We start from the raw sequence: 23540 nt of genomic DNA, 5'->3' as shown, positions 1-23540 counted from the left end.
AATATGGAACAATTTACCATTACTGTAATGTAAGCTTTATCCTGAAAAGATGCTGCTTGGCATAGCTTTCTTCATAGTTTCAATTTATCTCACCAACAGCTATAAAACCTTAGGCCCATATTTCATATATTTAGATTCATAATTTAAATTAGATTGGCAATTATTACCATAAAGTATCAGATTACTTAATTATAGTCCTACCAATAGTGTCCTAACAATGGGTTGATAATTTTACATGTAATTACTAGGATCTTCATTCAAACATAAAACTTTATGGAACACCATATGAGTAATACCATTTTTAAAAGAGGGATTGTTTTTTAATTGCAGAAGAATTATGTGTCAGCATTTCTGTTTCAAATTGCCAGATCCAAGAAAATGTGGTAAGTCAACAAAATATAAACAAAATATATTCTTCTAATCATTCAGTATTAATTGCCCCTTGATGGATATTTTATATCAAAATCAAGAATGTTGGAAATGTAAAGAAGCAAATTGTTCTCTTTTTAAAAATAACCTAACATAGTGTTTATTAAAAAAAAGATTAAGTCTCTTATGCATTTTAACAAAAACATATAATGAGAAATCTTGTAAATGGTACATTTCCTCAAGTGCAATGTGCCTGAATTGGATTAAATATACAAATGTTCAGATATCAAAAGCAATATGTTTGTGCATGTCTGAACAGGCCTTTTACATAATTCATCTTCAGAACGTGTGTCACAGCTCTTCTTTCTTTTAACTGTATGACATGTTGACATTTAAATTTCTGCTATGGCGTCATTTTATCAAGTGAGTGAACCTAATATTTGCTTTCTTCTGTCTATATCCTTTTCATAGGATATAAGTTCAGTGTATCAGATCTTTGCTGATGAGGTACTTGGTTCTGGTCAATTTGGAATTGTGTATGGAGGTAAGTTTGAATAAATATTACAGCACATGTGAAATATTTTGTCTGTAGGGTTGATATATAAAACAGACTTGCTCCATCTTTTTAATGGAAATCTACTGTTATGGAAGTAATGTATTAATGGTGCAAGATTAATGATGTGTGATATATATCAGAGATAGAAGTTCAGTTCCAACTGTCTAAAAATAATGGGAAAATGCTGGAGAACTACTGCCTGTGACTAATTTTTTTTCCAATCTGGAACTTTAAGACCATTAAGATCATATTTCCCAAAATTGGAAAGTGTAGTTTTAACACTTCAGAGGGCCACAGGTTGAAGAAGGCAGCTATATATTTCACAAACTATTTGGGCAGTAGGCTGACATGATATAAAACAATTTCTTTAACATATCTTTTCATGGTTTGTTTTTAGCAGATTCCACATTACCACTCATTTCTACTGCCATAAGACAGTTTTTCCCCATAAATTTAGTTAACTGATTCTCTGGTAGCTCTGCAAATCATTAAAGTGCTACTTAGTTCTTACCAGTAGAACTATATATCTGATAATGATTTTTATTTCCATATAATTAGCAGTGTCTTCTATAGTTGCCTTTACTGGAGTAAAAAAAGTATCTCTCATCTACATTAAAATATTTACGGCAGCTACTACTTCTGCTGTCAATTGTTTTTCATAGCTTGTATACTCTAGCTTGATATATATCCAGCAGTATTGAATAAGGAAATCCAGATTAGGTCTAGGCCTCTAAAATAATAGCAGTAGCACTGACTTGATATCACTTTGCTTAACATTCTCTGCAGCTATCGTGAATATGTGAATATTTTGTATACTCCTCAAATAGAATCATTAGGCCTTATAATGTAATAGCCATTTCTTTGTTCATAGATCCCAATATCCTATAGAATTGTATATAAAGTGGTTCTTGAAAACTTAGACCAATGTTAAAAGTACATTTGAAAAGGAATAAAGTGCCTTTCCATTAACAGCTAAAAAAATTGTTAGAAGGGTGTACCAGTATATCTTCTAAAATGTGTAAATTTTAAATATCTCCTTCTCAACTTGAATATGTAAGCTTGTGATGCAAATAATAGCCTTGAGCAGAAAGTTCAGGAAATGTTTTTGCATCATAAGGACACTCCATAGGCCACATGGGCACGTCTATTTTTCTGTCTTCTGTCCTTGAATTTCTGGGATAGTGCTGCTGATATTTGGAACCAAAAGAACAATATTGGGTTCAATGATTTCCAAGTCTTTCATTCTTTTTTAGTACAATTTTACCAGAGATATGTTAATTGTTAACAAACCCATTTAATGAAAATTTAACCCTGTGTAATGAAAAGAATTGTGGATGCTTTAACACTGTAGGTTTTTAAGAAGAGATTGAACAAGGGCTGAAATGGTATGGTGCTTCCTGCTTAAGCAAGGGGATTGGACTAGAAGATCTCCAAGGTCCCTTCCAACAATGTTATTCTGTTAAATCCATTAAATACATGTTGTCATCAATATTGCCTCTTTGTCTACCTGAGAGACTTCCCCTGTTTCCTTTCTCTTTGTATTTGTGCAGGTAAACATAGAAAGACTGGAAGGGATGTGGCAATTAAAGTCATTGATAAAATGCGGTTCCCTACAAAACAAGAAAGCCAGCTCCGCAACGAAGTGGCTATTTTGCAGGTACAAAACTGATGCAAACATACTCCATCATAGTATGTTTTTTTTTAATTAAAAATTGTGAGCATGTAATAAGCATTTATGTTGAGGTGCAATTTCTTGGTGGCTTTTTTTTTTGGTGTAATTCTTTATTCCTGGTAGATTACCTTTTGACCTGCTAAACAATGGAACCATTGCCCTAAGTATTACAAAAGATTGCCTGAGTGCTTTTGAAATAGTAAAGCATAGAATGGTTTTCTTTTGTCTGAATACTATATGTTAAGAATACTTCTTTATTCATTTGATATTTTGTCTGAGTCAGTACTGTACATTTCCTTAGAATTTGCATCACCCTGGGATTGTAAACCTGGAATGTATGTTTGAAACTCCTGAAAGGGTTTTTGTTGTGATGGAAAAACTTCATGGCGATATGTTAGAAATGATTCTTTCCAGTGAGAAAAGTCGGCTTCCAGAAAGAATCACCAAGTTCATGGTCACTCAGGTGAGTCTTTTGTTTTCAATCGGTTTTCTTCCCTAGTGAGAGAGCCTTCCCTATTATGGCCTGTCTTTGAGGAAAGCCCAAGAATGATGGGTATACAGGTAGTCCTTGACTTACAAACAGTTGATTTAGTGACCATTTGAAGTTACAATGGCACTGAAAAAAAAATCAAATTTTCACACTTAATGACCATTGTAGCATCCCCACGGTCACATGATCAAAATTCAGATACTTTGGAACTGACTTGCATTTATGATCCCTGCAGTGTCCAGGGGTCATGATCCACCCTTTGCAACCTTCTGACAAGCCAAGTCAATGGGGAAGCCAGATTTACTTAACAACTGTGTGATTAACAACTATAATGATTCACTTAACAACTGAAGCAAGAAAGGTCATAAAATGGGGCAAAATTCATTTAACAACTGCCTCACTTATCAACAAAAATGTTGGGCTCAATTGTGGTCATAAGTCGAGGATTATCTGCATACTTTCTTTGGGTGGCCTTAAAGATATGATTACTCCTGCCTGTTTTTAAAAAATGCCAGGTTTACAATCATACCATTGCTGTCTTCAATACTTTGTGTTGTTTATTTAATTAACTTGATATGCTTTAGTCTAAAATGTTTACTTTTTTAAATTGAATCAAGGAAGCTTTAATTCAAAATGGTGTATGCAAATATAACAATAATTCTGGTGTATATGAGGGAAACATTACCTAAATTATAGTAAAGAGACAATCTTATACTTAGCAAACTTTATTCTTGATTTAAAAAGCATATCTTTACTTTATATAGCATTTGCTGAATATTAAATGCACATAGGGTGTTTAAGACAAATATGTGTGAACATCACTTTTACTTCCAAGAAAAATTAGTGTGTGGCAGGTAATTCTAATTGGGGATTAATGTCCTAATATTGTATTCATTGTGTACTTAATAGGAATGGTAAGAGATTGAGATTTCGTGCCACAATGAAGAAGTTATTCACCTAGTTACATTTGTAAGTAGCTGAAAGTAACTAGCTGAAAAATAACACTGTCTCTTTGGGAAGCTGGATTTTTTTTTTTTAAATTAAGGGTAGAATTCTGGAAGTATTCCAACAAAAGAGTTCATTTGCTTTTAGACAAATATTGAATTGAAGCATAACCACTTGGACTTGTAATGTCTGTTGGGTTCTTTGTACAGAACTGATTTTGAAAATACTTTTTTCCTTTTTTTAAAGATACTTGTTGCTTTGAGGAACTTACACTTCAAAAATATAGTGCACTGTGATTTAAAGCCTGAAAATGTACTATTAGCATCAGCAGAACCCTTTCCTCAGGTGGGTAAGGAAATAAGTATTTTTGTATGCCTGTTGTGGAAGAGGAAATCTAGAATAAGATTTAATCTCTTTTCTTAAACTTTCTAATTTTTTAGTGATTGATAAAATTATTTTACGGCTAGAATATTTTTTCTCTAATTTAGCTATGTTTGATTTGGAAAAAAAGTTACACTATAGTATTGAAAATATATTTTTCCTGGATTAATGTGCTCATCCTCCACTAGAATTGGAAAAAAAATTAGAAAACTTAATAAAGTATAACCAATGCAAAGAAACTATTATAACTTGCTAATTATATTGACCATATTTCATGTTTGTAAAGACTCCATACACCCTATCTGATTTTTTAAAATCAGCCATGATAATTTGTTTTTAAGTTAACTGCATAGTAATTTAAGTAAAGAGCATTTGTTTTACAGGTAAAGCTGTGTGATTTTGGTTTTGCACGCATTATTGGGGAAAAATCTTTTAGGAGGTCTGTAGTAGGAACTCCAGCTTATCTTGCCCCAGAAGTACTTAGGAGTAAAGGCTACAATAGATCGCTGGATATGTGGTCTGTGGGTGTCATCGTCTATGTGAGCTTAAGTGGCACGTTTCCATTTAATGAAGATGAAGACATAAATGATCAGATCCAAAATGCAGCATTTATGTATCCACCAAATCCCTGGAAGGAAATTTCTAATGAAGGTAAATATCATTAGACAACTTACATTTCATGTTTTCTGCATATTAGTAAAATCTATAACATTTAATTGGAATGCAGCAATGACACGACAGTAAATTAGATGACTGCTATTAGTGACTGCTATTCAGGAACCATTAGGAATCATTTTCCTGTGACTGAGCAAATGGGAAAAAAAGCTTTTATTCTAAAATGGTAAGCTACCCACTTAATGAGTTAAAGCCTCTTATGTATACTGTAATTGATAGGCTTTTTCTTGAACTTCTTAAAACTTTGGAAGCTTTGATATTATGCGGCAGCATATTCTGGGCTTTCCCAACTTTAGAAAGGGAAGGAGATTTAATTACTGATGAAGCTCCATACTGTAGTCTGCTTCCTGTGAAAAAAAATGTTTTTTTACTTACAGTGCGTTTAAGTAGACATATCTATTTTCAAGGCTACCCTTTAAGAGCATTCAGAAGTTTCAAATGATGCAGAGTGCGCCAATGAGGCTTTGGGGCTTCTAGAATGGCCCATATTACACCCCTGTTCTGCAAGCTGCACTGGCTACTGGTTTGCTTTTGGGTGCAGTTTAAGGTGTTGGTTATTACCTTTAAAGCCTTACATGATTTGAGGAATCATCTCACCCCAATGGGACAGACAGGCCCCATCCATGTGGCAGAGGAGGTATGCTGTGAATCCTATTGGTCAAGAATTCCAGCCAGCAGGTTCCAGGATCCAGGTGAACCTTCTCTGCCTTGGCGCTGCCCATTGGAAGATCTTGCCTCTCCTAACCTTCCATAAGTCCCCCCAAACCTGGCTTGGGTTCTCAATGGGGGAATGTCATGCTGGAGATGGTTGATTCCACCTCCTCCCTGCACATCCTGCTCCCTCTCCTCCCATCTTTTAATTTATAATTTTATATTCTTTGTATGTGTGTGTATGGTTTTACTGCTTTTAATGTTGTAAGCTGCCCAAAATTGCCATGTGGTGAGATGAGTGGCAAATAAATTTAATAAATAAGTCTAAAACACTAATTCTGAACATGTATTTCCCCCAAATCTTTTTTGGTTGTAGACTTAGAAGGTAATATATTTTTCTGTTTTGAGTATGCTATACTGCTATTAAGCACATTTAATTCTGATGCCGTATATGAATTGGCTTCTTGATTCTTTTTAGTCCAATTGCATTCTTTTTACAAGGCTTTAATGAATGATAGAAACTTGAAGGGGTTGCTGAAAAACCCCTAAAGCTTCTATGGAATGTCTGCATTGAAAGTAAGGAAATAGACAAAGTATCAAATAAGTAATTAAAGAATTTCTACTTTAAGAAACAGTCTAACTTGGTTTCAAATTAAAGAATCTTGGTGTTTATTTAGAAGTAGATGATCTCGATTGTCAATATTTTTTAAAATGTTTTTTATATCACTAAAAAAGCTTTAATTCTTCCTCCAGAATAAACATATCAATATGAGGATGAGATGGGTGTAGGGAATAGATAGAGAATGATGGAAAAAGATGAAATATTTACCGACTGCTTTTTTATTTGCTTCCTCAGCTACTGATTTAATAAATAATTTGCTTCAAGTGAAGATGAGAAAACGTTACAGTGTTGACAAATCACTTAGTCATCCTTGGTTACAGGTAGAGTTACATACCATACTAATATGAATCAGATCTGACAAGTCTGGAATGAACTGAGGTCTTGAAAATATTTAAGTACTCAGTACTTAAATACTCAACTGTTACTCAGTTCTAACTTTCTATCATCTTCCCTGTCCCATTTTTGGATGTATTATTCTGCCTTTTTAACAGGTTGAGTTCAATTATCAATAACACTTATGTATTTATGTATTACTATTGGCTTAGATACTCATATATGTTTATGTCCTCTTCCTCACTCTGAGACTACAGAACAGGATGTATAGTAACTTTGGGTTAGCAAAAAGTCTGAGGAAGGGCAAAAATTAGCCCCTTAATTATTCAGATTTAATGGGTCAACTCAGATGGAGGATCTAGATGATACCCAGACTCATAGGGTGTCTGTTATTTGTCCTCACCAACGATTAATTTGGTGGCCTCTCTATGGAGGAAGAGGGGCTTAGGATAGCCGATAGCTGGATCAGGAGCAACAAGAAGGCAGTTTCTTGTGGCCTTGGATATGTAACAGTTAAAAATATAAAGCAACATTAATTCTCACCTTGTTTTGGTGTAACCTTTTCTTTAAACTCCCAATTCAGACCTATTCTGTAAAATTTGTAACATTGCCTAACTTATCCCATGTATTTTACTAGTTTATATTTTATATTCTTTTTTAGTCAGCTGTTTTACCAGGTATCCAATCTTGCTTCTGGTTTAAAGTATTATGCATCATTTTGTTTTTAAGGTGAATAATTTCTCTATTAAGGATATTCTTCTGCTTAGAAAGGCCAAAGCAGATGGAATTGTCTAACCCAGTGATGGCAAACCTTTTGGGCCCCAAGCGCGCATACCCAAAATGCAAGGCACGCCCCCAGATGCATGCACATCCTGCATGTGCCCCCACGTGTGTGTGACTCCTGCACATGTGTCCCACTCCCGCATACGTGCAGCAGAGACCCAAAGTCCAGCAGGAGGCATATATGCATGCACGGTGGAGTTGAGCTGGGGCGACGGTGCACAAGCCCACAGAGAGGGCTCTGCATGGCACATGTGCCATAGGATCGCCACCACTGGTCTAACCTACCATAAGTATTATTTATATTAAAAAAGCTACATTGCATTGGATGTGATTAGTAGTTTGATGGGAGATAAACTCTAAAGAAAAATGTTATTTTGAAGGAAATTATTGTCACAAATACATGCGTCAATGTGGTCATTGGGAAATGTACTGTATTTTGAATATTGTTAAATTTTCCATTAAGTTTTTTCTCTTTGCAGGATTATCAAACTTGGCTTGATCTTCGGGAGTTTGAAACTCGCATTGGAGAACGTTACATTACCCACGAGAGTGATGATGCTCGCTGGGAAGAACATGCATATGAGCACAATCTTGTATATCCCAAACATTTCATTATGGCTCCCAATCCAGATGATATGGAAGAAGATCCATGATTCATTGGAAAAAGCATTTTAATCAAATTCTGATAATTTGGGACAATTGATGCTTTTGGTTGTTCAGATGATTCAGCGTCTAAAGCTATGAAGGCAAGATCCTGCATCACTTTGTGGATGGACATCTGGGAAGCATCTTTATCTTTCTAGTTTCTATGATTATGAATATCACCCAGCACTGAGTTAAAAGCCATGAAGTATTTCTGTAATATTGCCTTATTGGTACATCACAGAGATGTTACTGACAGCTTATGTACACAGAGACTTGATGTATGTGAATTTTCTTCTTTTTTTTGTAATTTACACAGTAACAATTTTTTAATGTTTCCTAGTTTCTTATCTATTTAGGCAAAGATACTATTTTCTGGTATTTAGATAACATTTATAAGGAAGCTATAAAGAATCATGAACATATATGCCATGACAAAAAACTAGAAATATGCAAAACTTTTCATTCTGAAATGTCTTGAGTACAAAACTTCATGAAACTTTGCAAACATCCTTTTCAAGTGCAAAAGTATTGTTTGAATGGGGAAGCAGGTAGTTTTGAATATTTTGGATGTGTTTTGAGCAGTTTTAGCAAGCTGTTTGAAAGAAAATCTTGCATGCCTCTTCCAAAAACACTTGATTTAAAAAAACAACCTTTAACTGATTATTTGCAAGTGAACTGCGTATACTTTGAAAATGTAGGTGATGGGAACCAATAATACTGTTCAGACCATTTAAGATCTGAACATTGAGGCATATAATTCAATAAAACAGTTCGTTAAGCTGTGGGAATGCAGAATAGTAATAGTACCTGAATACCACACACACTGTACAAGTTACTGCAACTTAAGCTAAAGTTCTGACAATGTTCTCATCTCTGCATATATCTTTTTGTTTTAAATTGCAAGATTCATTGGCCATTGGCCACCTAGGCACTCCAAAATAAAAATGCTTTTGTTACTTTTCTACCTTTCTAGCAGGTTTGTAGTTACTTTCTGAGTTCAATTCTCTTAAGATTAGATTGCTAGAAAAATAGATAATTGAAGCATTTGAGAAAGCTTCAGCAGAACATAATGCAATTATTTAATATGAAAAGGATATTATTTCCTTTAAATATTTTTATATTGGTTTGTCTGTTAGCCAAACACTCCTATTTTCAGTTGTAGCATTTTTCTAATATCCCAATTTCAGATAGTTTATAATTGACAAACCTTTTTCAGGATGATGGAAGGTAAAATGCAGAAAATTACAACATCAATTCATTTTTATCCTCATCAATAGTAACAGCCAGAATGAGTTCATGCAGAATGAAAAATAGTATTTTATTCATAGATTACTATTTATCACTTAATAATTAGTGATGGAAAAATGAGGGACTGTACTTAGAAAGATGTACAGAGGTAAAGTCTTAATCAGAATTAAATCTAGGAAAACGTATTTCTTTTTTCTAGCTAATGAACTAATAATTTGCCAACTACCTTTCCCACATTAGATGTTACAGTCAGAGTTGGAAAAGATATCCAATGCAGAGATGGGGGATGTTAAATATATCTTGTTGGCTCCAGAGATTGAAATATTCAAAAGTACTTCAAGATATGCTGGAAGTTGATATGGAATAGTTGAAAGTATTCTCTCCTAGATTGAAAATACTCAAGCAAGCTAAATCACAGCCTAAGCTCTACTAGAACTGAATGTACCTGTTTTTCCCTGACTTTTTATAAATTTATGCCAAAAGAGAATCACAAATATTCCCAGTGCCATTCATTAACAGGGCTATTGTATATGTCTCCTTAGAAATATATCCCACTGAGTTCAATGGGACTTACTTCCAAGTGAGTATATAGAATTGAATAGCTATAATTTAAATAGTTGCAAGTCACTTCTAGAGAATGTATTGTACTTCATGTTATGCCTCTTAGGTTATTCTTTTGTTTTCAGGATAACAATGTTATATAGCAGTAGAACAATACAAATGTTATTGGGGCCAAAGAAAAAAATAACTGGAATGTTTCTATTCTATAAAGCTGTTACACATATTCCGCAACAATAAAATTGCATAGCTAGCATTCTTAAACTGTTCCTTTGAATGCCTAAATTACTGCATCAAAGCTTTAAATTGGCATTTGCTCCAGATGAATTTGTACCCAGAATTGCATTAGCATTCTTTTTGAGGTAAGTTGCATTCATCGAAAAATAGTGCTGTATTGATTCTAGAAAATATTTAGTAAAACTTTTAGTCTCAAAAGACACTGTCAAGTACTTTTTATATTTTTATATATCTCATTGTTTGTAAATATCCTCTAAGCTTGAAATAAATTTTATTTCCCTACTGTGTTTTTTTCTATTCATAAAAAGACTTTCGTGGTAAGAGATCTGTTGAAATATATTAGAATGATTAGTATTGCAGTATTGTCAAGTTAGTTTGAAGTTGTTATGTGAAATTTGATCTTTTCTTAAGCTCACTAAAATGCACTATTGAAGTGAAATATGACACAACAGCCAGTGTTTTTAATGATATTCTTGGCAATAGCTTGTAGCAAATTTGAGTTGCAACCTTTTTGAATAGCCTCTGTTCAGCCAAGTCATGTTGGATGTTTTATTATTATAAGCATGATATAATAGTTGTGGAATTTAGGAAGGATTTCTCAGAAATTAGGACAGGCTGCTTTTGTTAAAAAGCTTATACTGCTTATATTGTTTTCTGTCCTTCATTTTTTTGAAATGAATTACACACCATATTAACATGTTAACCGTTTATTAAAACAAAATAGTACAGAGAGCTGCATTTACAAATGAATAGGAGCTTGCATGGTACTCAATTTGTACTAGCTCTCTGTTTTCTGAAGACACGCTTGTATCGTTAGTAGCCATATACAGGTTATTCTTATGACAATTGGGACTGGAATTTCTGTTGCTAAGCGATGCAGTCGTAAAGCACAGCCACATCACTTAGTGATGGCAACTCCCTGCAGTCCTGATTATTGTTTACTAAATCTTTGGCTGTCAGTGGGGAAACCAGCAGCAAGTTGCAAGCTCCAGGTTGGCAGGCAGCTACTGCTAGGTTGAGAAGGGAATGAGGGTGTGTGTGAGAGCAGTGAAATTTCTTATCCCACAAATTTGGAAATTCTCAGGGGGGATTAAAGAGCAAACTTTATGAAACCCTTTCATAGTACAGTATTGTACATTTTTCCATCTAAAACTCCTCCCACCTTTCAACAGCAGTATTTTGTTTTTAATTTTACCATATCAATGATTCCCTATATTGGCTACGTGTTACAGGAGTATGATTGAAATCTTCCATAGTAAAGGTAATCCAACTGTCTTCCTGATAGATTTAAGTATAGATCCTCAGGTAAATCTAGATTTTTACCAGAATGCATATTGTGATTTGGGGTTCATCTCCATAAAAGTTCTCCAAAGCCAGCAATAGGTGATGAAAGTGAATGATCTGGCTTAAGTCTGTAATGAGGTAAAAGGGCAAAAAAATAAAAGCGTTCTCCCATTTTATCCATGAGCATTTGATAACCTTGAAGCAGATGACTTCGAGTGACTGCATCAGCATTCTGCAGTAGAACCTACATAAAAAAACATATTATTTTCCCATCCCAAAATTCACTCCCCTCTTTCCCAATATGTATATATCATATAGTTTTAGGTATCAGTTCTGTCTGTTGATAAATGCAAGAGTCAAAAACAGTGATTTAAAAAGACCAAACAACTTTTGATTTCTTTTGTTTTCTTGAACAAAAGAAACATAGTGGTTAAGATAAAACCTTCAATCCACCTCCAACCCTGAAAACTCCTATCTTTTTGTAAGCAGCTAAAGTTGTGTCTCTGACAGCTTGGGATCCCTATGGGGGCACAGCACAATGGAGGTGGTTGATGGAGTAATAACAGATTCCCCCCGCCGCCTGTGCCCTCTCCATGTGTCCTTGGCTTTAATGTCTGATTTTAACTTTGTTTTAACTGTATATGCAACTGTAAGCTGCTCAGTGTGTGTGTGTGTGTGCGCGCACGCGCGCGCGCATGGGTATGTATAAATACATATACAAATACATACACATACAAACATATCCCAACTTATCTCATAGGATTGCTGTTGGGATAAAATGAAAGGGTTTCCCTATCTAACTTGCTTTGAACGCTTGGTGAAAGCAGATTAATTAATAAATTAATTACAAAATTAGCCCTTACCTGCAATCTAACATCAATGCCCATATTTTTCAAAAATTCCTTTTGCTTTAAAGGTCCTAAAGTGGCTACTCTTTTCTGTACCATTCTTTGCAAGTAGCTGAAATCTACATCAGCAGTGAGATCTGCAGATCCTGGTGACAGTAATACATCATGAAGTTTATGACCACGGAACCCCTGAAAATAGAAAATAAATAAGACAAGTTCACCTGTGTGCTTTGTTAGGTGGTCAATTTAATTTTTGAAGGTGAGAGTCCTGATTATTGCTACCCTATTTGTCATGGAATTAGGATTCTTGCATTGTATCTTTTTAAAAGAATGAATTATTTTCCAGATTTTCTAAAGGGTGATATATAATATAGAAAATTAGTCAATTCCTATTTGATTCCGTCTTCTGTAAAAAGGAAGTAGGTTAGTGGTGCGTTTCAATTTTTTTTACCACTGGTTCGGTGGGCGCGCTTTGCATGTGTGCACTTTGCATGTGACAAACGTGCACTTTGCACAGGTGCAGAGGCTTTCCGACTCACCTGCAATCCTGCACTCTCCCTGTCACTAATGGATGCAATACAGATATAAACTTCACTGGCATATTGGAACAGCAGTCATAAAACACAATTGACAGTACCAGAGATGTGGGGAGAGAGCTACAGAAGTTATATCAAATCATATTTCAAATCCTGCTTTTATAAAGTGAGAAGTTTTAAACTAGCTTTTTCCATACATTCAGCCATGTCTATTGGAGACAAATGTTTACATTTTTTTCCCCATTCCTGCTTTCCTCCTAGATAGCTCTCACAGGCTGGGCTGGCAACCTTTCATAGTCAGAGCCCTACCGTCAGGCTTTAAATGAGAGGCCACAAGATTCAGTCCTAGGGATGTACTCTCCCTGTACAGAAGAGGGGAAATAAAGCTTATCAAATCTGCAGTTGACACATTACTGGGTACAACAGCCATCCTCCTCTTTCTAGCACCCAACTGAAATCCACATATTCAAACTACAATGAAGTTATACGAATCAACTTACTCGGAAAGTATCAGTTTTGGTTCCATCATGACCATAATCTATAATCAGTGCTGCTCCTCCATTGTTTTCAACATGAGAAGCAAGCTTCTGGATGATGACACCAGCATCAGGACATACTTCCACATGATCTCTGGATTCTTGATCCTAATATAAAATTTAAGTTGAAGTATAATTATTAAAATGATCCATAATACCATGCTGCAATAGACAGCTTGTACAAAGGACAGTGATTTTTGAATTATTATTCCCCTTGCTAAGCATGTTTATAACAGGAGTGTTTCAATAGAACTTCAATTTCTAGAAAGCTTTTGAAGAAACATAGCAAAAAAATAATTACACAAATACTGTCTTAATAAGAGATTCCTGAAAGTCATATAAAGAAGTTAAATCTGATGCATATGTTGACTAAACTAGAATATATGACATCAGTTTTAATTTAATTGTGGTATTATTAAACATTTTGATTAAATCAAGGTGATGAGCTGAAAAGAATTTATAACAGTTATGATTGCTTCAGCAAAAATGATGATCTTGGACCATTATAGAATTGCAATACAATTTCAAAAGAAACACCCCCCCACCCCCAGATTATATAACCTTGAAATATAATAAAAAATAATCAGAAATTTACATGTATGAAGGATTTTGAGGCAGGAGTGGCAGATGGTGCAAGGACAAATCGCAGCTTATCAGAAGCTTCTGGATCAATATCAACCAACAACTCACGCCACCCGTTTTCTGTTTTCTGTTAATTGACAAGGCAAAATAGAATACTATGGATTCATCGGGTAAGTGTACTGATTATCACTTCTGACTAGGCTTGTTTAAAACATGAATCTTGGATTTAAAAACTCCTAATAAAGTTTAATTCTGATGTTAAATAAAACATTTTAAAGTCTAATATTGGAAGTTTTTCATTTAGCAACTTGTACGATGAAATGTATCTCCAGCTCAGTATTTATATTAATAAAGCTTCAAACACAAATTTAAGTTAATTATACAGTTAGAAGTACTTTTGTTTTTAAATGTGCCTATATGCATATAAAAGCAGCATCTCAGAAGTGGATTGTTAGACCATGAAAAAAGAAGCAAAATCTACCTCAGTGTAGACATTTCTTTTGGAATTTTGTGGCAAAGAATTGCTGAAATTACCCTGTTTCTCCAACAATATGGCCTCCCCCAATAGGAAGTCCCAGAATGTTTTATAGGCAAGAAATTAAATTAAACCCCTCCCCCCAAATTAAGGCCTATATTAAAACATGCGAAATGGGGGGGAATGGGGGGGGTTGCTGTTAGGAAGTACTTTTGTTGCATACCCGGATATGGTGCTGCCTGCGTTGACCCTGGTACGAAGTGCCCCACCAACGCCGAGGTCAACATCCAAGCCGTCACCGCCCAAAGATGCAAGGGGGGGAATTAAGTCACCCCCGAAAAGACGGCCTAGCCATTTTTTCGGGGCTCAAAAAAAAAAAAAAGACCCAGCCTTATTATATGAGAAACACGGTACATTAGTTATGATGGTTGTCTGCACACACAATCCTGCAATTTCAGAACTGAATTCTAAGTCTTGGAGCATTTGTTAGTAATAAATACATCTAGTAGGGCATGATCACCCATGACTAGATGACCTTTGTTCACTTAACAACTACAGCTTAACCATCACTGCAAAATGTCATAAAATTGGGCACAGTCCTGCTTTATGACTTTCAGGATTTATGATTGAAATTGTGGACACAATTGCAGCTGTGCATTGAGGCCTATCTGTAGTACTAAATTTTATTTTTCCCTCTCATGCAGTTGTGATCGGGCATAGGGATTCTCCAATTCATGTGCTTTGATTCCATGACATCTGCTGTGTAAAAGCGTAATAATTACATTATTCTTTTATGTTTTTGTGACTTATGTAATAAGTATACTTATAAGATTATAGAATCAGTTGGAATATGTGCCAATACTGTAGTTATATGTTTATATATTTAATATTATATAAAAACTCCAGTTTCTTATATAATTAAAAGGTTCTCAATGTGACTTTTTTCTGATTTGCAAATTATGTCACATTAATACATTCCTTGTAGAATTTATTATAATAGGTATCTTAACGTAAAAAATATCTATATTAACGTGGTCACTATTTCTACCATACCTCAGCATATATTATAAAAACAGCGAACAATTTTTAATCCAAATCTTATAGTAGTATGTGATCATACCTGAAATTTATGAATAGGCAGAGCATCAAGAAATTCATGTGCTAAATAAAAACTGTTGCCTAGGTAGAGGGGAAAAAAGGACCAGTCAAAAATAAAAATACCTCAACTTTTATAATATACAGCCAAAATCTTTATTAGGAATTATTTTTATGAATGGCCTGTTTCAGCGAGATCATGAGTCAAAATTTATGATTTTAGTGTACTCAATTATATTTCAATATATGTTGCAGCAGTAACTATTTTTATTTTACTTTTCCAGGAAAACTGCATGGACAAACGAGAAACAATGACTATTATTGCCGGAGAGAACCTTTCTATCTAGATGGTTACTAAGAGTCGATACCTATTTGAAACCTTAATTGATCAAGGCTTCTGGGTTAATTTTGTTATATACGTCAACAAAAGAAACTTGATAGAATGCAAATGTACAAAATTCCAAGAGGATGTTACAGGCTTAACATTTCCTGAAATAATTCTTTAAATACAAAATGAGGGTCTACTGCAAAACTATGTTTACAGAAATAAACAATGGACTCTTTCAAGGATTTAATTGGATATTTTCAATGAAATATTTTCGTGCTCATTAAAGCCAAACCATAGCTACATGTACCTTAACTCTAGGTTATCTCCCTTCATTGCAAAATTTATCTTCATTTTAACAAATTATTGACTAATAAATAATTCTTAGTCTCAACTGCTGACTGAAAAGCAATAAATGAAGTAGTTCTTACCTTCTGGCACTTCATTCAAGTTTCTATACCAGAAAATTGGTATTCCAGTCTTACTAATTCCATGCATGTAAGCACTGGAGCTTTCTGGCAACTCTACTTTTTCTTTTGTCAGCACTGATGCCTGCATCTCACTTAATTTTGGACTGACTTCCACCAAATGAATGGAAATTTCACAGTTAGCAAGTATGGAGCTCAGCTGAGTAAAAACCTATGAGCACAGAGAATTACTGTTACAGCTTACAACAACTGACTGTTCATTTACCCACCCAAAACTGGATTTTGAAACAAGAAGAATCCAACATATTTATTTGGTTGGATGAATCTAATCTTTTTCAAATGTATTGTCTTCTCTCATTACTTGGTTTTAATTAATTGTTTTTTTTGTCCTTTTCCTCTTCTTTTTTCAAGGTTTGCCTATTCTTGAAAATGTATCACAATATGCTAAATACCACATTAACCCCAGTGTCCCACTCCACACCAGTTCTATATCACTGATAAATCAGATAGCATACAAGTTTGGCATTCCTACAAATTGATTCTGGTGGAGCAGTGGTTAAAGTGCAGTATTGCAGGCAAACTCTGCCCACAGCCTGGAATTCGATCCTGAAAGGGCTCAAGGTTGATTCAGCCTTCCATCTTTCCAAGGTTGGAAAAATGACCCAGATTGTTGGGGGAAATATGCAAGTAAAGCTCATACATTGTAAACTGCTCAGAGATGCTAAAATTCTACTGCTATTTTGTATTAGAAATAAATAAATAAAAACAAGTAATTTACCTATAGCTAAGTACAAGACTAATACTTAAATAAATAGTTGACGGTTGAAAAAAATAGATAATGAACTTAACAATAACATTGGAAGACACTTTTACTTTGGTTTCTGCTTTTCTCAATTTTTAAATGCTGTTTTGTGATTCAATGAGACAAAATATGAAAGTATGAAAGTAAATGAAAGTACCAAAGGTATATAAGGTAAGAGCTTACAAAACATGCACATTAAGATAACAGTCTTCATCAATTTGTGGGTGCATGACAGTATGTTTATATTTTTGTGCAAGCTTAAACAATTGCAAACGGATGTAGAACTGGAAAGAATGAACTTAAATTTGAAAAATTATGTCACAGAAAATAAATTTAGCAAATTTGTTTTACTGTTTTACTTACCCTTAAAATATCATCTATAAGACTACCTCTACCTGGGCCCAGTTCCACCAGCTGAAATTTTGGAGATTTTCCTGTAGCCATCCATTCACTAACAAACCAAATTCCTATTAACTGAAGAAGAAAAAATAAACCTCTTAAGCTGCAAAACTGGACATATTTATAAAGTGATACATGTGTATATATATATAATATGTAAAATTACAGGGAAAGTAAACCCCTCCCCACATATTTTGCACATAATGAAATTATTTAAATCATGTTGAAATTAATGGGAGTTACATAGTTTAGGACTGCACGGGGTGGACCTTGGAATCACCCAAGAAAACATAATAGATCACCAGTTCTAACACTAGAAATAATGTTCAACTGATGGAGGAACTTTGTTTCTATCTCCCTGATTATATTTAGTGCCGCTGAACCCTAAAACTATTTATTTTATTTATTAAAAAAGATTATACTTTTCACATGCTACCTAACAATATAACTAAACTTTCCTGAATAGAATTTCTTCTATTTTTTTTTAACCATTAGTGAAATTTAGATCTCAGAAAAAGTATCAGATGAAGTTGTTACTTTATTAGGTCATGAAGCTTTTTTTTGTTCAAAGAAGCTCAGAGTGCTCCAAAACAGAGCAGCAATATGACAGGAATATAAAAAATTACATTACCATTTCATGTAAAAATATTTAAGTACATTCAAACAGTAGATTATCTCAATAATATTAAAAATACAACAAATTCTAAATTAATTACAAAATATCAGTTACAAAACACAGTGTCTCAAGAACTGTTAAAAACCATTGGAGCCCAGAAGCAAATGATAAAAGAATATTCTAGTAGAGGGCTTCAAACTCCTGGCCCATGGGATAGATGCGTCACATGTTGGCCACGCCCATGCCGGGTTTAGCAAAGGTGGAAAAAGTCCTGATATGTCACGTGATGTTGGCTTGTTGATGTGGGTTTGACACCCCTGATCTAGTATATTCAGACTTTATCATTTATGATCTATAATCAGCAGTCATTAGTCAGAATTCTTATAAATGAAAAGATAAAAAGTGCTAGATATAAACATTAACAGCTACAGCATCAAGAAAACACAGTTTTATTTGTTAAGTTGGACAAACTTTTTGAAATTAATTTTGGTCTTTTACTGCTTTGCTCTGTATCTTAAATGCTTATAACTTAGATATTCAGCACATAAAAAATAAACTGTACTTTTTAAAGCTACCTCTCCAAAAATCTGACTTATTTCAGGTGAAGTAACAAAATCTCCCTGTTCTCCAAACATATCTTGATGCATATAGTACCCCTGTGGGAAGAGAAAAAAGAAATTAAATATTATTATTTGCAACACTCAAAATCTTAATCCTTGATTATATTCCTCTGCTAGTTTGCTTTAATTCAGAAAATTTGTAACAGTTCTCTAAGAGTGATAAAAAAAAACATGAAGGGTTCTACACTTTGCAATATTATTTATCAAATATAAATAGGAAGTTGAAATGATGTAATAGCAGATTTGCTGCAATGTAAAAAGGAGGTTTGAGATGAAAAAACAAAAATCTCTTGTTTAACGTTTACAATTTAAAATGACAAATGGTTATTTATTTGAGTTGAAGAGAAGGGACAAGCAGGGATCCTTTGGGAGAAGGACATACATATATATATACATACATACATACATACATACATCGACTGAAAACAAATGAATATTGGTTTAATATATAAATTCCATTGAATATGCTTTCTCTCTCATCATCATCATGGTAAAAACCATCCACCCCATTTTATTAAGTAATATGTTTGGGCAAAGCAACAACTTTATGTGTTTTTTGTTACATATGCCTATTGCTATAAATATGATTTTCATTATAAAAGTCTTAATGATAACTTTTTTCATTTTTTACTGTGAGCACACTGGCCCACATTAAAAATGTCATTCTGTTGCCTGCTCTCAAAAGAAAATATATATCTACCCATGCACATATATAACACACATATACAAATGCTATATACATACATACACCTACACCCTTCTCCCCCCCATATAGTGTGTGTGTGTGTGTGTGTGTGTATGGGTATTGGTGTATGGGTGTGTATGGGTGTAGGTGTAGGTGCTATATATGTACACCTACATGCATGCACACGCACACGCACGCATACACACATACATATCACATATCACTGTCCATTTTGTATACATAACAGTAAGAGGAAACTTGAGAGTTCACAAGGTTGATGCTATATGGAACAAAACTGATTGAATCTGAATGTTTTGCTTTGGATACCATGAAGCCTCCTCCCAGAAGGTAAAAGGAAAACAGGCCGTGAAGAGGATGTGTAGCATCCCAGACAATACGGCAGACCCTGCTCAAGCAACTCTTATATGCTATGTCCTAGATAGAAGGGAGTGAACAGCCAATAATCTTTTCTGCCATCCTCACCACTCTCTGCACCACCTTTCTGTCTGTTTTAATCCCACAAAGCTGACTTCGACATATTTAATATGTCATCATACCTTCAGTGGATTTGTCAAAACTTCCCTCATATATTCAGCAACTGTAATAGGACCAGTTGATTTTATTTTCATAATGAGATGCTTTAGCATTGGAGTCATGAGGCTTTTGTCTGCTGCTTTATTTTCTGAACTGAAGTGCTGGCATCTCAATACAGTGGAAAAACCTGCATAAAGAGAAACATGACATATTTTCAAATAATCAGTTTTAATATGTGAAATACTTTTCCAACTATTCATTTTCATATATTATTCAAATGGCATTTAGAGAAGCTGAAACTTCAAAGGGACTAAGCTAACATTTACTTAATTTAATTTTGTGTAATATTCAGGCAGTTATCAGTCCTCTTAAAATTCTCCCTTTTTATTGTGCATTTTTATTAGCTTCTGGTTTATTTTAATATGTGCTATTTCTACTATTGTTATTGCTACAATAACCAATATTTTATCAAAAGCTGGCACCCAAAACATCTAATCTAAATAAATTCATATCCTTTTTGTTTTCTTTACTGATTTCAAAATTATAGATTCCTAGCACCTGAATGAATTTTTTTGTACATGGTTTCCATTATAGGGCTAATTAAATTCCTCAGACTGACTGGTAATTATTTTAAGATAGTCCACCTCAAAGTTATTATGAAGATAGAACTGCACAGCATTGAGCTTGCAGGGAAAAGTCAGGATGTACATCCAATAAAATTGAATAAAGCTAAGTAACCAGACATTGGCATCCCACTACATGCTAGTGATTGATACAATTACTGTAAGTATTAAAAGTTTGGCCCAAAGGTGCTTTTTAAAGAGGCAACTGGACTTTCCGGTTTTTCTTTGAAGACATTTTGCTTCTCATCCAAGAAGCTTCTTGGCAAATGACCAGGTGTCTACAAGGAATATAAAATCCTTCAATTCCCCACCAACCAGTCAGAACTGAAGGAATTTCTTGGATGACAAGTGAAACATCTTCAAAGAAAAACCAGAAAGTCCAATTGCCTCTTGAAAAAGCACCTTTTGAACAACCATGACCCCTGGATGACTGAGAATCTCCATTGACATTAAAACTTTGTGGAACAATGTTCTTTTCAAGACCTTCCCGAATTGCAAGAGAAATTATTCCAAAGGAAGAAGGTTACAGTTGAAAAGCACTATGTTAGGCTTCCAACCAAGGACTTCTTTAAAGGCAGGTCCTAACTATCCCTTCTCAATAAAGTGCAACAGGGCAGTAAATTATACATCAAAGACAGGATCCTAGAGATATCTGGGAGCATAGGCCTCTGGGAAGGGGTACTAGTACATAACTGTAGAATTTATCTTACACTCTATGTCAGGGGTGTCAAACTGGACTTCTTCGAGGGCCAGATCAGCATTGTAGTTCTCCTTTGCGGGACGGAGGGGAGTGGGGGGGGGGGGAGATGGAACAGGCACCTCCTGCAGCACCCTGCTGGCCAAAACTAAGGGTGGTGGGGCCATGCACAGCCCCCCTGCTTCTTTTTCAGCCTCCATGGCCTTCTGCAGCACTGTCTCACCCAAAAATGGGCAGTGAGAGGCCCCATGAAAAAAAACCCTGTTTTTGGCCAGCAGAGTGCTGCAGAAGGCCGTGGCGGCAGAAAATGGACCATGGGGGGCCACATGCAGCCTCTCCGCAGCCCATTTTGGCTGGCAGAGGCATCTGGGGCCGGTCCTTTGATCTTTCCAGGCCAGCCATGCGGGTCAGATTTAAGCATCCCATGGGCCGGATCCAGCCTAAAGGCCTAGAGTTTGACACCCCTGCTCAATGCATACTATCATAGCAGCTTCTTATAGCTGCTGTTATAGAAGCCAAGGCTTTACAGGTTAAAACCAGCCCTATGTAGTAATGGCTGGCAAGGGAAAGGCAGATTTTAATCATAATGACTAGAGAGATATTGTTGATCATCATACATATACATACATAGTGGGCTCTTTTTTTCTTCTATGTATTCAAAATTATATGTATATATATGTATACATATTTGTATAAAGATATTTGTTTTCTTATGTTTTCGCAGGTATTTATATGTATGGTATTCAGCTTTGTTTGGGTATACAGATATATGTATATAAAGGTAGTCGTCAACTTACTACCAGAATTGAGCCCAAAATTTAGGTTGAGAAATTTGTTAAGCGAATTTTGCCTTATTTTACGACTTTCTTTGTCACATTTGCTAAATGAATCACTGCAATCATCAAATTAGTTATACAGTTATATATAATATATATTAGTTATATATTAGTTATATAGTTATATGTTATATGTTAAGCAGGGCTGGGATCTGACCGGTGTAACTACCGGTTTGGTGATTTACAATTTGCGTGCGTGTGTGAATCGTCAGTTTGCTATCTGGACAGCTGAGCAACACTGCGTGCGGGTGTGCAGTGGTTGAAAAAGCCCTTTTTTCCTGCTTTTTCAACCGCAGCTGTGCCGCGCAAAGCAGCTGAGGTTGAAAAAGCAGGAAATAAAGGTCAGGTAAGAGACTGGACACTGGTTCTGTGTCTGCTGCTCTTCAGAGCTACCTGTTCTACAGAGCCAGACGGAACTGGTAGAATCCCATCCCTGCTGTTAAGTGAATCTGGTTTCCCCATTAACTTTGCCTGTCAGGTTGCAAAAAGGGATCACATGATCCTAGGACATTCCGACCATCATAAGTGTGAGTCAGCTGTCAAGCATCCAATCTATCAGTAAATCATGTGACAATGGTTAAAAGTGTGAAAAATGGTCATAAGTCACTTTTTTCAGTGCCGTTGTAACTTTGAACGTCACTAAAATATGTGCATGGGTGTATGCAATACAGTCACACAATTTTCTTTTGAGAGCGTGCATCAGAATTTCCATTTTTAATGTGTGCCGCAGAAAAGGTGCCAATAATAAAAAGTGATAATAAAGGTTATCTTATATGATTATTTTAAAGAGAAGCAGCGGGTGAAGCCGGTCACTATAGACGCACTTACCAGCTATTGTCTATTTTTTTTTTAAAAAAAAGCAGGCTCGGGACTTGGCTGATAGTTTTACAGACTCAAGGACACACTCCTTTATTTGAGGTGCAGGTCCTGCAGACACCGCAGGAGGTGCAAAGCAAGCCGGCAAATCCAGCTTCAGTTCCCGGAAATTCCAACCTGCTTATCATTTAAAGTTGCAAACGGGCACATTTAGTTGGCACCAAACAGCATGAAACTCCACAAGACTTACTTCGGGATAAAGAGGCACAGACTCGCGCATTCTGGCGGGTCAAGCGAACAGACCAGCCCCCGGCGCTGTTCTTGCTCCTAGGGAAACCAACGGCGCGTTCGCACCGCACGCCCAAGCGCGCCGTTTGCAACGCGGCGCATCCTGAAAGCACGAGCCGCATTGCCTCAGCCTTCTCGCCGTTCTCAGTCTATCGTCCGCGCGCAAGTCCCGGCAGCTCAATAAAAGCACTCTTTCTTAAAATAACCAATTCGATCTGCAGTGGAGACCACGGCTCTCCCACACATATTTTTAAGCAATCGCGAGGCCTCCCCGCACCCCGGTATGTTTTAAGACGCCAGAAACGCATCATTCTACTAGTTCGTTTATTTACTTCCTATCTTCTGAGTCC

General features: G+C 35.4%; 2 protein-coding genes across 8 annotated transcripts in view; one reads left to right on the top strand and one right to left on the bottom strand.

Annotated features, from left to right (window-relative positions):
* The window catches only part of PRKD3 (protein kinase D3), a 48648-nt gene extending 38201 nt beyond the window's left edge, over nt 1-10447 (top strand). For both annotated transcript variants that reach the window (XM_026695467.2, XM_026695466.2), the window contains exons 12-19: nt 331-383; nt 841-913; nt 2476-2582; nt 2899-3060; nt 4279-4377; nt 4797-5064; nt 6596-6681; nt 7957-10447. In XM_026695467.2, the coding sequence (XP_026551252.1) occupies nt 331-383; nt 841-913; nt 2476-2582; nt 2899-3060; nt 4279-4377; nt 4797-5064; nt 6596-6681; nt 7957-8130 (1022 nt within the window). In that variant the 3' untranslated portion in view covers nt 8131-10447. The remainder of the gene's footprint in view (nt 1-330; nt 384-840; nt 914-2475; nt 2583-2898; nt 3061-4278; nt 4378-4796; nt 5065-6595; nt 6682-7956) is intronic.
* A 409-nt stretch (nt 10448-10856) lies between these two features.
* On the bottom strand, nt 10857-23533 carry NDUFAF7 (NADH:ubiquinone oxidoreductase complex assembly factor 7). 6 transcript variants are annotated; one of them, XM_026695468.2, is made up of 10 exons: nt 23153-23533; nt 19954-20117; nt 18667-18747; nt 17440-17550; nt 16278-16485; nt 15547-15605; nt 13965-14078; nt 13334-13477; nt 12313-12486; nt 10857-11693 (listed from the first exon to the last, which is right to left on the bottom strand). In XM_026695468.2, exons 1-10 carry the CDS (start codon nt 23310-23312, stop codon nt 11514-11516), a joined length of 1395 nt encoding a protein of 464 aa, XP_026551253.1. In that variant the 5' UTR covers nt 23313-23533; the 3' UTR covers nt 10857-11513. The 6 variants fall into 6 exon arrangements, with proteins under 6 accessions (XP_026551253.1, XP_087792596.1, XP_087792628.1 ...); XM_087936470.1 differs by having other exon boundaries at nt 10857-11681; nt 12298-12486; nt 23153-23351; XM_087936502.1 differs by having other exon boundaries at nt 10857-11681; nt 12298-12486; nt 22915-23341.
* Between the last annotated feature and the right edge of the window lie 7 nt (nt 23534-23540).

The sequence above is a fragment of the Pseudonaja textilis genome, chromosome 1, assembly GCF_049901715.1.
Source record: "Pseudonaja textilis isolate UNSWEBS1 chromosome 1, rPseTex1.2, whole genome shotgun sequence".
Classification (NCBI taxonomy): Eukaryota; Metazoa; Chordata; class Lepidosauria; order Squamata; family Elapidae; genus Pseudonaja; species Pseudonaja textilis.
The sequence above is the reverse complement of the archived record's forward strand: the minus strand, read 5'-3'. Positions and strand labels throughout refer to the sequence as shown.